The sequence below is a fragment of the Diospyros lotus genome, chromosome 10 (assembly GCF_014633365.1).
Source record: "Diospyros lotus cultivar Yz01 chromosome 10, ASM1463336v1, whole genome shotgun sequence".
In the NCBI taxonomy this organism is placed as follows: Eukaryota; Viridiplantae; Streptophyta; class Magnoliopsida; order Ericales; family Ebenaceae; genus Diospyros; species Diospyros lotus.
This window is the reverse complement of record NC_068347.1, coordinates 27,983,937-27,998,617: the sequence shown is the minus strand read 5'-3', so window position 1 is coordinate 27,998,617 and position 14,681 is coordinate 27,983,937. Positions and strand designations below refer to the sequence as shown.

The following is a 14,681-nucleotide window of genomic DNA, read 5'->3' as shown; positions in this document are numbered from 1 at the left end:
TATTGACCCACAATCACCAATGATATGTTAACCAACGCGGGCAACGAATCGAGGCTCTTGAACCCTTTTAGGTAGTGTAATTCAAAGTTTACTCTTTAATAAGGGAAATAAAAAAATAGATTAAACCACCCTCTTAGGTAGTTTAATCCATTTCATTATTTTGATATTTGACTCCTAACTTAAATTAATTAAAAACTAAATACCAAACACTCTCTTAAATCTTGAGCCCCTTAGTCGCGAAAACAATAGTAGTAACAATACAAAATAATATTACATACCATACCAATTGAAAACAAGTCAAATAAATGGTTTTTGAATTGAGGGTGGGATTTTGATTTTAAGGGTGTCGGTTAAACTACGGTGCATAATAATTAATTAAATCCGTCGCTATCCTATATATCTTCAAAACAACGTGTGGGCCTGGCCGATAGAGAGGCGAGAGGGCTTGGGTTGGGTTTGGATTTGGTACGTCATCTCAATGTGACCAAATTCAACAGTTAAGTTAATTTTCTCCATAATTATAAATATTCAAAGTTAAAATTTAATTTTATAATTATAATAAAATATTAAATTAATACACAAAATAAAATGTATTATTGAGGAAGGAACGAGACAAATTTATAATTATATTTTATGAGAATTATTATAAAATTAGATTCAAACCAGGAGGCCAATTTTATTTATTATAATTGATTTCTGCAAAATTTGGCAAATGGGCTGATGGCTGATTGATGGGTTCTTTTAAGGACAAAATTTCGGTTAAAATGACTTCCAAAAATCCGTTTGAGTTACATCAAATGGCCCAACTCACTCGGTCTTAATTCCCGGCCCCAAACATGCTGATTTCTTCGTGACTAAACAGAAGATGAAAAGGACATAAAAATACAATTGATTGATCAGTGAGTGGCTTAAAATTGGGAGTTTATAAGCTGCTGCGATCGAGTTTAATTTGTTTTAACCCAATTTATTTATAAATTCTTGTAAAAAATTGATTTTTTTATATTGATAGCTATAAGTAAGAAAAGATACCTCAGAATTTGGAGTTACTGTTAAACATACATAAAAGTAAATGTTAATATGCTCGTATTATCACTCTCTTTAATTAATGGCTCTTACACTGCTACTAAGAAATAAGCTTATAGAAATCTGCTATGATTTAGGTTGTGTTGATCAATCAGCGATGTGAATGTGCGTGATGGTGGAGCTACAGAGCGCATTATTATTATGTTAATTAATAATAATTATAATAATTATACTGATTAAGAGAGAGAGAGAGAGAATAGAGAGCGCATTATGTTAATTAATTATAATAAATAATTATTATACTGATTAAGAGAGAGAGAGAGAGAGAGAGAGAGAGAGAGATTTCATTCATTTAAAATAAACACAGAATTCGGCCTTCAAACTCGAATTTTCTGTGTGTGAGTGTGTGGGCAATGAAATTTGATCAGCATTTCATGAGCACAGTATTGAGAGAGAGAGAGAGAGAGAGAGAGAGAGAGGGTGGTGGAGCGTGGAGTTGAGTTTTGTGTGGCGCTGAGTTAGATTTGGAGTAGTTGGGGGAGCAGCAGGAGGCTTGCAGCTGTATTAATATTATTATTATAAGTACTTGGGGTTGTGGGTGGGGCCCCTTCTTTTTTGAGTGGCGTGCGTGATTTCTTTCTTTATTTCTTCCTTTCTTCTTCGTGTTACGGAAGTCGAAGAAGAACAAGAAGAAGAAGAAATCTGTCTTTATTTTCTTGATCCATTCACAAGATCCCTCCTTCACCCACACACACACTCTCTCTCTCTCTCTCTCTCTCTCTCTCTCTCAAACACCGCTTCTTCTTCGTACAAATATCTCTCTCTCAAACAGCGCTTCTTCTTCGTATAAATCTCTTCTCTCTCTCTCTCTCTCCGCGGCAAAAAGATTCGGGATTTCGAGTTTTTTCTGTCCGTTCGGCTTCAGATTCCGAGCTGTTTGACGGCCTCAGCGACCGATCTTGCAGGTAAACCCTCGCTTCAGTCTTCAGATTCGGAGTTGTTTGGATTGGTCTACTGCTGCATTTGTTTGTGTGCGTGTTTACATGTAATTTGTGTGTGGATGCTAAATGCTGCTCTCAAATCTAGAGTCCGGCACCTCATTGTGTGTCAGTAAACAAACGTAGATTGTAGGATAGGCTGATCAGTGAATTGTTGGGTACGGGAAGAGAAAAATATTTGATCCATTCCCAGTGGATTACTGTGCAACGTCTGCGTCGGGATCTTTTTGGTGTTGTTCGTTGAGGAAAACGTGTTTATCTGATGGTGACTGACTTTGTGGAGTGGATCCCGCTGCCAGAAGTTAGGCATTTGAAATGACACATTGGAGCATTGCAGTGTGGGAAATTATTTTTGCATGAGTAGATCATGTGTGGTATAAAGACTCTGAGCTGCACAACGGATGCACACAATGTGTATACAGGAAAATAGACGAGCAAACAAATATAAGTAATTAGCAGATGCATCCTCCCTGCTGATGCATCCTCCGCTGTTCCCATCAGACCCCATTTAGTATTTGGAACTTTTATCCACAAGCGTTAAGCCTCTGTTAAGAATCAACAAACCAGCTTTTGGGGGAGGGCGACGGGGGTGGGATGGGGGTTAACACATTCATTCATGTTTCTATAATCCCTTTTTACCATCCAAGCCTTGAAGATTCCTTAACTTTCTGGAGGAGGTCCAACCAAATGCAACCTCAAGACCTTTTTCATGGTTCCGGAGGTGACATCTTGATGTTGAAGTGTGTTTTCAGTCACCTATTGGAGTGATGCCAATGCTGGTGTTCTGCAGCAGACACAATAGGCACTAGGGACGAGCTTGATATGGTTTTATTGCTGAATAGTATAGAGAAGTTTAAGAGTTTGAATTAGTGATGAGAAGGGTAGGGGTTATGGGATGAGGGAACAGCACTTTGGGGGTTTTAGGGGTACTGTGAACAGTTGCATTGCACTTCTGTATTTCTTTACAAGCTAGCTTGTTTGGTTGTGGAACTATAATGCTTCAACTAATTATGCTGATTTGCTTGTGGAGTTCGAAGGTTTAAAACCTATAAAATTAAGAAGAATAATTAGAGGAATCACATTGTTTTCTAGGCATGACACTAAGGTTTCATGGCCTCACACGCAGCGCTGCAATTTGCCAATGAATGATCACACAATTCCAAAGTAGCTCCAAAATCTCTAAAAGAATTTCCAGGAATTTTTCTTTCCAGTAAACTTTGAATGTTTGCACAAGCAATGCATGTATAACTCTTCTTTGTTATAAATAATGATCAATAACAAATAAAGTGTATAGTTGAAAGTGGCAACATACTTTATTACTTCTATATAACATTAAAAGAGATTCAATTGATGTAAACTCATATCTACAACAATATGTTTTTCTTCCCTATTTTTTGCATCCCAATTATATGCATTTCACTGATTAACAAAATAAAATAGAGGTATAATGATTTAGATAACTGTTCGTCACTTCGTTGATTCTAAAGCAGATGAAAATGTTATTTAGTTGTGAAGGATACTAATGGCTAATACATTATGGAAACAGTACTTAGTATATGGCACGTTATGTATTTTAAGTAGCTCCTGAACTAATTTGGCTTCTATACCGTTCTTAAAACTTACAGGATGTGATATTCTCATCCATGCTTTCATAGAATAAAATAGGCTGAATATATAAATATATATATTTAAATGTATTTTATAAGAGAATAAGTGGTCTGAATTATTTTTACTCAAATACCACTATGAATGTGTTTTATAACCAAGACCATTATGAATGTCAAAAACTGTGGAGAAAAAAACCAAGCAAAGGAATTGGGAGACTTCCAAAGAAGCTTAACAAAGCACAAAAATTTAATGAGGAGGTTATTTTCACCAGGACTTTCACTTTCCAGTGGCTGTGATTACCGAAATTGCTGCCCCTAAAATTATCTGAAGGAACTCTTTTTGGTACTGCTAGAAGCCTGGATACTAAGAAAGCAAGGCACAGTACACTTCATAATGAAAATTAAAACATCCAAACTGGTCCATTAAAGCTATTTCTATAATAGAAATAAAAATAAAACTAAAGTTTTCTATGAAGAAAATTGAAAGACAATGAGAATGCGAATGGACTAAAAAGAATGTAAGAGCTTGTCTTTCTTTGTTTCTTCTTTTTTCCTCTCCACATAGTTGATCAAGTCAAAATATAACCTAGGAGGGGTAATATTTAACCTAGAGCATCATTCTAGAACTTAGGTTTATTTAACCTACTTGGTTTTGACTTTTTTCTGTCTAAATGCATATATTCCTAGGAACCTCCCCCCCCCCCCCCCCCCCCTTTCTCTCTCTCTCTCCCCTTCCCTAATTTTTCTCTTCTTCACAAAAATTCTGGCTGTTCCACATCAATGCTTGTGTAAAATTTAACCTTGTACACTATAATGGTCTTGTTCATTTTCTGCTTGTGTTATGGTTCTAATTACTTTCTCAATGTTAATTTTGTTATTTTCTTTATCCTTTTGATAAGTTGCCCTTTTACTTTATCATATGAAGTTATGGATATACTACTCATGTCCTCTAGGTTTTGTGGTTTATGATGATTGCAGATATCTGAGCTCTGGAAGTGCCATCACTTCTATTCATAAGTGTTATGGTCCTGGAGATGAATTCCCAGTCCAGATTTAGGAAGCTGTTGAGAATTTCTGGTTAGATATGCCAAGGATCATCTTAAATTTCATTTTCTTAAATTTCATTTACGTGGAAGACTTGATTTTCAGATTGTCTGGAGACAGGGCTGGTTGAGTAGCATCACTTGTGAAAGAAAATAATGGGGAAGATGATCAATAAATCACTTCTTTTGACCTATCTGTACTTGCTTATATACATTCTGCTCTCTTCTGGAGTCATATTATACAACAAGGTAATGCAATTATTATTTGGCTTGTATATGTCAATATATTTACTGTTTTGGGTTTCATCTTTTTCTTTTTTAATCATTTTATGCATATTTCTACACCATCGGTCATATTTGGAATACAATTTTCTGTTTACTACCATTGCATGAATATGAATTTCTTTTAAAAATGCCTTGAGTATAATTTTTCTCCTTGTTTTGTTTTCTTCTACCCTTGAATCCAAGCTCGGAAATGTGCCTTTAATTTGTCATATTTAATGTTTTACAGGAAAGTGCTTTGGCCTCCCACCATTTACAGAATTAAGCACCATTGCTGTGGTTAAATTTAGAGCTCCCCAACTATTCCATAGAACATTTTATAGGGTTCTTTGTGATTGTAAAATATACAACGAAGTTAAGGCGTAAGACTTAATAGAATAGAGATGAATGGCCATCTTGTTCTCAACCTCTGCTGCTTGTACCTTAAATTGTTGCTCAAACATCTGAGGATGAGGAATATTTGGTCCTTGCAAGGTTTGAATATAAGCCAGACCAGGTAAAATGAAGCCTGGCAGGACCTGACATCCTTAAAAGGCCCTAGAACTATGAAAATTCATACCTCCTTGTCCACAGTACAAATTTACTTACTCCCTTGGATGCCCTAGATTCATCAATATATTTAGTTGGGTTTCTTTTTGTGATTTTCATACAAAGTGTTTTTGGTAGGTGCTGTGCTCCATTCATCTTCCATGTCTTGCTTTCATGGGACATTATTATGAGATGCATGGATAAATGCAAAGATAATTGCTAAGAGTTGCTTTTTAAGTCTTTGATTGCAACAATTAATATCTATGTTAACATAAGTCAAAGAAATGCATTCATAAATACATTTCGATAAAATGCTATTTTGATAGACACAAATTTCATTATTTGGTTTAAAATTCTAATTGTTGTAACTTTGTACCTCACTGAATATTTAGGGAATCTCTCCGCAGATAAATAAACAAAAATTTTAAAGATAAGATGTGTGAAATATGATTAAGATGGTTTTATCATGTGAGAAGAAGACCAATAGAGGCTCACGTGGAAAGAGTGGATTGATTGAAACAAGTATCAAGCAAAAGAAGAGGAAGACTAAGAAAAACATAGTGGGAGACAGTTAGGTATTTGTTACACCCCTTGGGTAGGACTCACCCTCAAAATCTAGTTGTTAAGGGGAGGGTGCCCAAGAGGTTAAACTTCTAATATGAGACAAATCACATACCTCGCAGTGAACCATAACATACCACCACGCTCCGTAGTCCGGTGCCTACGACGGTAGGTTGTGCACTAGCCATGGCTAGTCCTAGACAAACACTACAATGCTGACGTCATCTCAGTCGCCACACGATTGCAACTAGGAGACATGGGGTCGGTTCTGATACCACTGTTATATCCTTTGGGTATAACTCACCCAGGGCCGGCTCAAGCGGTGGTGGGGCCTTAGACGATAATTAGTTTAGTGATTTTTTAAAAAATAATAAAAATTATTAATTTTTTTATTTTTTGAGATGTAAAATCACTAATTAAATTTTTATATTCTAATTTAGAAAGTAATTTTTTTTTTCAATTGACAATATAGTATAAATTTTTTCATTTTGCTGGGGTCAATTTATTAGGCAGGTGCACCCAAGTAAATATAAAAGGGAGATTTAAATCTTAGTAGCAGAAGAGACCCTTATATTCTCTTAACACGAGGCCAACCTTGGCTTATAGTATCTAATTTATCAACACTGAAAATCTTAAAGAACATTGGAGATTACCAATTGATTCTTCATTTACAGCCACATAGGAGGAGGTATCACTAGAATAAGAGAAACCCACTCCAACTGGTGTCTCTAAATACAACATATTTGCTTCTGAAAACAACAAAATTTTCAGTTTATTTCCGAAATTTCCGGAAAAACACACAAAACACAAGTGGAAAAATAGGAAAATGGGCTGCCAATTTTGGGGCCCCCTCTTTTTGGAGGCCCTAGGCATAGGCCTTAGTGGCCTATACCTTGAGCCGGCCCTAAACTCACCCTCAAAAGGTCAGGAGGAGGGTGCCCAAGAGGTTATAAACCTCACACCAAGAGCCTAAACTTCCGATGTGGGACAAGTCCCATATCTTGTAGTAGACCATAACAATATTATATTAGTTATAAGGGCTTTATGGAAGATAAGGCCATAGATAAAAATGACAGACAAACTAGAAATCATGTAGCCAACTCACATAGTGGGATAAAGGCTTGATATATATATATTTTTTTAATTGAGATGAAAATGACACTTCTTTAGTGATTGAAACTTAATGTTGCCCCTGTGGTAACATTGGGTAGGCACCAGGCAGGAATTCTGGTGATTAAAGAAACAGCTTTACCAAAACTGTTTGGCCACTTTATTGCCTGGGTCCAGCAGGGAACCAAATCTTCTTGGGGAAGTGTTATTGACAATATTTTCTCAGAAACAGTCTGATCTGAAGGTTGTTGTTACCCTGCTGCTAAGGCTTTACCAGCTTTAAATCTGAATCTTTTCCTGACCATACATCTGTAAGACATTAAATACTACTCAATACAGGCCTATTGATTTATATGTGCAGGCCCATGCTGATGTTGTCAAACACTGTGAACCTCAATTATTTGTTTTATTTAGTGCAGTTACTTTTGTAGTTAAGATGAAACTCGAACTGTAACTTTATTAAGGTTAGAATATTAGCTTGTACTATTGCCAAATAGTGATAAAAAATTGATTTCTGGTTGATGAATTTATTTGCAGTGGGTTCTCTCCCCAAAGTACTTCAACTTTCCATTTCCAATAACACTTACCATGATTCATATGGGATTTTCTGGAATTGTAGCATTCTTTCTTGTTCGTGTTTTCAAGGTATGCTTTTCCAACATAATTTTACAATTTGACTTCTGAACATATTTTCTGTTTTTTGCTAAGATAAGATACGTGCTTTCATTATGATGAGTTTCTAATAGGTTATATCTAGACTATTACTTCATCTAGACAAATGGTATGAGAAACTCCCTTTACCCTCTTCCTATCCTACCAATTGATGTGCGGTTCTTAAATAATTAGTGGTCCCAAGTAGTGTCTAGTTTTTTTTACTCTGGATTATTGCAATGGTGTTATCTTCTTGTGAATAAATAAATCCAGGGAGTGTCAATATGATTTATTCCACACCCCCCCTGCCGCAAATACACACAATTCAGTCCCAATCTTCAAGATTGGTGATTGATTCTATTGTCTGGCTTGTGGTATGCTACAAAATCACTCTCAGGCTGTGCAGGGAAGGTTGGGTTGGGCATCTTTCTAACAAAGGAGCATTCATTTTTCACTTGTTTTATGATTCCCTTTGACAAAGGGAGTAGGCTTTCTTTGAAAAACTTTGTGGAGATAGAAAGCCCTCCAAGGGTAGCCTTTTTTGTTTAGACAACTTTCCTGGGCTTGACTTTTACTTTGGATAGTTTAAGGAGGGATCAGGTGATGATTAATTGGTGTTGTATTTGTACAAGAGATGTTGAACCCTGTCTATGATCTCTTGTTTCGTTGTATGTTGTTTCCAGATTGGATATTGGAGCCTTTTCTTCTTAGCTTTTGGTTTGTAGTGGTTTATGTGAGCTGCTATGTTGGAGCTCCTTTTGCCTAGGGCCAGGTTTTCCTACTAGGAGGTTGAAATGCTTCCTTTTTTTTATCTTATGGTTCAATTGTAAGGAGTATCTTTGAGGGCATTGGGAGATAGTTTCACATTATTAAAGGATCCATTATTGTTTCCTATTTTGGTGAATGATGGAAGGTTTTCCCCTTTCCTCTAATTCTCTTTTGTCATCTTTGGGTGATGTTTGATTTGTAAATAGTTTTTCTTGTTTTAGTTGTATGAGGTTGCCCCCATGGTAGCACCTTGCTTTCTCTATATTGTGTTTACTTTGAAATAAAAAAGAAGAAGAAGATTTAACCATATTTTTGTTTTGCTTTTATCTAAAAGGTGAAAGCAAGCTTTTTTTAAGGAAAAATCATGTTGCAAAATAAATTGGAGTATAGGAGGGGTGACCAAAGGTAGAAACTTTTTTTTTTCCCTGATTTGCTGAAATGGCTATTATTATTCAAGAAACATCGAAAATGATTCTAGGAGAGTCAAAAGGGAATTATTCCAAATCATAATGGTGGTGGAATGAAGATGTAAAAGAAAACTTAAACTAAAAGAGCTTGTTACTAGACATACATAATTGTTGCAAATGAAGAAAACTTAAAGTGGTATATTTTGGCAAAAGAAGAAGAAAAAAAGGCAGTTAGTGAAACAAGTCAAGGATATGAAAATTTATCCTCGTGACTTGACACAAAAAGCTGTGGAAATGTATATATATATATATATATATATATAAACTAGCTAAGGTAAGAGAGAAAAACAAAGGATATGTGCCAAGTGAAATGCATAAAAAACAAAAACAAAAAAGTACAAGTAATTGAGAGGGCACTAGGGTAGCCAAGGGGAGAGATGGAAGGAGTATTTTTTGAAATTATTCAAAGAATGTGAAGGTGTTATGTTGGGGCATCTTAGTAACTCTGAAGAAGATAAGAATTGCATGTTTTATAGATATATGTGTCTAAATGAAATAAAGAAAGCATTGAAAATGATGAAGAATGGTGAAGTAGTTGGATTAGATAATATTTTGATAGAAGAAGCATGGAAATGCATGAGAGAAGATGACATTTTTTTAGTTAACAAAATTATTTAATGTGATTCTTACATTAAGAAGGATGTTGGAAGAGTGGAGGAATAACGCTTTAGTGCCTATTTATAAGATTAAAGTAGATGTTCAAAATTGTGGACATTATAGAGGAATCAAGCTAATTAGCCATACTACTAAATTTTTTGGGAGAGTGATTAAGCTGAGATTAAGAAGAGAAACCAAGGTTTTTAAAAACCAATTGGGTGAAGTGTGAAATCAACTACTGTACTTTAAAAAGGGCCAAATAAGCAACTATACTGAAAACCTAGGGATAAATTGGCCATTGTACTTTTAAAATGTCCAAATTGAAATTATATGTGGTTCGTGGAATCTAGATTTGGGGTTTTACTTAGGCATTTGCGACCATGAAGGGTCTTTTGATTGGGGAAAGAGTGAGATGATGTCATCTTCCATAATGACTAATGTGATCTTGTGTTTGAAGTGCCTAACTAATTTAGCCTCGAGTTTGAAAGTACAATAGCTTATTTAGCCTTTCTTAAAGTATAGTGGAATGTTTTGGCCCTTAGGTCGAAGTACAATGGCTTGTTTGGCGCTTTACCCAAACCAATTTAGTTTCATGCCTGTTGAGTCAACAATGGAAGTTGTATGCTAGCTAAATTATCTAATGGAAATGCAAAGAGATAAATGAAGCACTTATATATGGTGTTTATAGATTTAGAAAAAGTTTATGACAAAGTTCATACATAAGTCTTATGGAGAGTCTTAGAGAAGAAAGGAGTATCAATTGCTTATATACAAATTACTAAAGACATGTATCATGGAGTCTAAGTATGTGTCAGAATATGTGAAGGAGATACTAAGGCTTTTTCAATTATAATTGGAGTACACCTAGGATATACATTAAGCCTTGATCTTTTTATCCTATTTAATTTATAACTCACTAAACATGTCCAGGTAGAGGTACTTTGGTGTATGCTATTTGCAGATGACATTGATTTAGTGGGTGAGATAAAAGAAGGCATGAATACTAAGCTTGAGATTATGAATGCTTTAGAATCTAGAGGTTATAAGTCAAGCAGATTGAAAATTGAATATATGGAATGCAAGTTTTGAAAATACAAGTGTAGATGTTATGTTAAATCTTAAAGATCAAGTTATCCCTAGAAAGATCAGTTCATATTGGGTCAATCATCAAAAAACATGAGGAGATTAATGAGGATTGTACCCATATAATTAAGGCAAAATGGTTAAAAGGGATAAGTGCATGTGGTGTTTTATGTGATAGTAATGTTTTGTTTCAATTGAAAAAAAAGTATATAGGACAACTATAAGGTGGGTTTTGTTCTATGGCATAGAATGTTGGGTAGTAAAGTGCCAATGTGCTAGAAATATGAGTATAACAAAGATGTGGATGTGAAGATGGATGTGCAGCCATACAAGAAAAGATAAAATTAAAAATAAGATTATTTATAATAAGATCAGAATAGCTCTTGCTAAAGATGAGATGTGTTAGACACAATTAAGATGGCTTCACAAAGAAGATGACTAAAAAGGACTCCTATGATGAAAGTAGATGGAATGAAACAAGTCTTTTGCAAAAGTGGTTGAGAAAGACTAAGAAAAAACTTGGTGGGAAACTCTTAGGTAGCCGTAGATAAAAATGATTGGCAAAGTAGAACTCAGATAGCTGACCCCAGATGGTGAGATTAAGGCTTGATATGTTGTTTGATGTACATATCACCCAATTGCTACATCTATCAGTGTCTTCCCAACTGTATGAGATATTGAAAACTTGCAATATTGATTCATTCTTTTTAACTGCTTAAACTTGTCACTAATGAATCAGAAGTGGAGGTTGCATAAAGTGATACTCTTGTTTCATTATTGCGACTTCAGCTTCTTTGACTGCAAATAAATTTGAGTGGTTTGAAATAAACAGGAATGTGGATTATACTTCAATTTTGTTCTTGGTATGGTAATGTGGTAGTTCATCAACAATCTTGAATGATATAATATCAAGGCTTGGAACATATGTTCTGTCTAACAAAATGCGTGGTTTTATATTTTTCCTCAACTTAATGACCTAACTTGGTTAAGTGGGGCTGCTGAGAGTCAAGAACATGAAAGTAATATGGGACAAATGAAATAGATCTTGACTGGGAGCGAGGACAGCAGGATTGGGAGTTGACATATAGCAACCAGGAAGTAGAAGGTTGTGGAATTGAACACTCTTATTCCTAAAATCACCCTGTAACCAGTTGCCCTCTTCATTTTTTTTTTCCCTCAACAAAAGCACTTATGTTATAAGAAACACCGTTGCTATTTACAGTCTTACTTCCTTTTCTTCTAATCCCAGATATCATTTATTTACTGCACATATTTTGTTTTCTGATAATTTTATTTTATTCATGTATCTGCAGATTGTAACTCCTGTTAAAATGACATTCGAGATGTAAGAGATCTAATTTCATGTTTTGAGATGACCTACTGTTTGTTCCATTTTCAAAACATTTCCTTTTTGCAATTAACTTTCTTTCTTTCTGGGTAATGGCAGATACTCAACATGCGTTATTCCTATAAGTGCCTTCTTTGCTTCAAGCCTCTGGTAACCATCCAATTGTAAAACAACAGTGCAATTAATTGAACTATCAAAATAGTTTTCTTGCTAGTGTTCAATTGTGTGTAAAAGAAAGGATTAAACCATGGCTTGTGTGATACAAGTTTATATGAATGAGTTCTATTAGTTCAATGGAGAGCATTCTAAAAATATTTCACATTCAAATTTTAAGTACGGTCCATTTACATTTGGGAGAATAAATCCATTGTCCTTTTGCATTTCTTTCCACAGGTTTGGTAACACTGCTTACCTTCATATCTCCGTGGCCTTCATCCAGATGCTGAAAGCCCTAAGTATGTGAAAATTAGTTGTTATTCTTTTCCTCAATTTTCTTAGTCCTGTCTTATCTAATTTAAGTTTCTCACTTGAATATTCTGGATTCCAGTGCCAGTGGCGACATTTCTTATGGCCGTTTTGTGTGGCACTGACAAATTAAGATGGGACGTGTTTTCGAACATGGTGCTGGTCAGTGTTGGAGTTGTAATTTCCTCATACGGGGAAATTCATTTTAATATAGTCGGTACAGTTTATCAGGTTACTGGCATCTTTGCAGAGGCTCTGAGGCTTGTTTTGACTCAAGTCCTCCTGCAAAAGAAGGGCTTGACTCTAAATCCTATTACCAGCTTATATTATATAGCTCCATGCAGGTATCATATGTTAATGCATTTGGGAATTTTTCCTATTATTATTTTTATGGATTAGAATGATGAACTGTAATATAGATATTAAAATTGATTTAGACATTGAAATTTCTTATGGTGCTGCAACAATAGTTACTCTTATTATTATTAATAGTTGCTGTCTCCTAGAAGCTTAACATTTGCGTAAATCATTGATCATTAATGATTGAACAGATATTCAACTTATTCTCAATATAAAACAGCATGAGATGGCCTTTCCATTCTTTATTTTGATTCAGATGATGTTATTCTTTCCGTTTAACTGATGTTTAGCACTGGGGGAATGCATTTTAGCTATAGTACAACATGTGTGTGAATAAGCCCGAACTTGTATTTGTATCCTGTACATACAGAGAGTTTGATACATGTTATTGCTGCATGTTCTGATGGGTAGATAATTCTTGCTTCCTTATGCTTTCCATTTGATTTGTTCTGCAGTTTCGTGTTTCTATTTGTGCCCTGGTATTTCCTAGAGAAGCCTGGGATGGAGATTTCACAGATCCAGTTCAACTCCTGGATCTTTCTTTCCAATGCTATCTGTGCTCTTGCCCTGAACTTCTCAATATTCTTGGTTATTGGTAGAACTGGAGCAGTTACCATCCGAGTTGCTGGTGTCCTGAAAGATTGGATACTGATAGCCCTTTCGACTATCATATTCCCAGAGTCAACCATTACTGGGCTGAATATTATTGGCTATGCAATTGGTATTTTTCTATGGAACAATATACCGCAGAACTTCTAATCATGCTCTCATTCTGACAGCTTCACTTAAAACCTTAACTTGACCTGTTTTCTGCAGCCCTATGTGGTGTTGTGATGTATAACTACCTGAAGGTTAAGGATGTCCGAGCATCTCAACTGCCCTCCGAAAGTCTTCTAGAAAGAATCGGGAAGGTCAGCTCCTGCTGCTTCCCGCCACAATTGTTCTCTGCTTTTGTCTAGTTTGTTTTTCTACATCTTCCAAGTTCATGTTTCTCATGTTGTTCAATACAGGACTGGAAGCTAGAGAAGAAGTCCTCTGACGTTCACAGACCAGACAGCGGTGATGATAACAATGGAGGTAGCGGTAGAGGAAACAATTTTGCTTCTGACCTAAATGTAGACGAAGAGGCAGCTGTGATTCCTTCAAGATTGTCTCATATTGGACGATCGCAGCTTAACAGCAGCCATGGGGTGTAACTACAATTAATGGATTGTAGAGAGAGAGAGAGAGTGAGAGAGAGAGAGAGCATCGGAGGAAAATAAACCGGGCGCAGATGTATGGTACACTCCTGTTCTCTTCCCATGGGGCCCTGTTCCATTTTGTATGCCGAAAATGAAATAGCATGCGGCACGGGAAATGCTTCATGGGAGATGCTTAAGGCACCATATAGTATCGTATTGGGGATTCTCCTTTTGCCTTGGGCTGTTCTTTTATTTTATTTCTAGTGGTGTAATGTTCTTCGACATATTTGAGGCCAATTCTTGGGTTGAAATGCTTTTTCATTGATTGGGAAATTGCGGATGGGTAAAAAGTAAAGCGGAGTGGATTAACTAATCCATTCATCAACTCATTCTACTTCTGTTTTTTGAATTTTTATTTCTTTCGGATGGTGAAATGTTGGCTCTTAACTCACCTTATCATGTTTTTTTTGACTTTTGGCATGTTTGGCTGAACCTTATATTTGTTTTTAACTTACCAAATAAAATTCAGGAAGTATGTGTTTGGGTATAAAAGTTATTTCATCCATAAGATGACCCCTAATCTACACATTTAAGACTTTGGTGCAATTC

At 35.6% G+C, this 14,681-nt stretch overlaps 1 protein-coding gene across 5 annotated transcripts; it reads left to right on the top strand.

Annotated features, from left to right (window-relative positions):
* Nucleotides 1-1,629: 1,629 nt before the first annotated feature.
* Nucleotides 1,630-14,609, top strand: LOC127811299 (probable sugar phosphate/phosphate translocator At1g48230). Of its 5 annotated transcripts, none has more exons than XM_052351037.1 (11): nt 1,630-1,988; nt 4,607-4,705; nt 4,793-4,920; nt 7,690-7,797; nt 12,032-12,063; nt 12,166-12,216; nt 12,460-12,521; nt 12,614-12,875; nt 13,347-13,612; nt 13,708-13,802; nt 13,902-14,609. In XM_052351037.1, the coding sequence occupies exons 3-11, from the start codon at nt 4,828-4,830 to the stop codon at nt 14,085-14,087; spliced, it is 1,155 nt and encodes a 384-aa protein (XP_052206997.1). In that variant the 5' UTR covers nt 1,630-1,988; nt 4,607-4,705; nt 4,793-4,827; the 3' UTR covers nt 14,088-14,609. The 5 variants fall into 5 exon arrangements, with proteins under 5 accessions (XP_052206997.1, XP_052206996.1, XP_052206999.1 ...); XM_052351036.1 differs by having other exon boundaries at nt 4,778-4,920; XM_052351039.1 differs by having other exon boundaries at nt 4,582-4,705.
* The last annotated feature ends 72 nt before the right edge of the window (nt 14,610-14,681 follow it).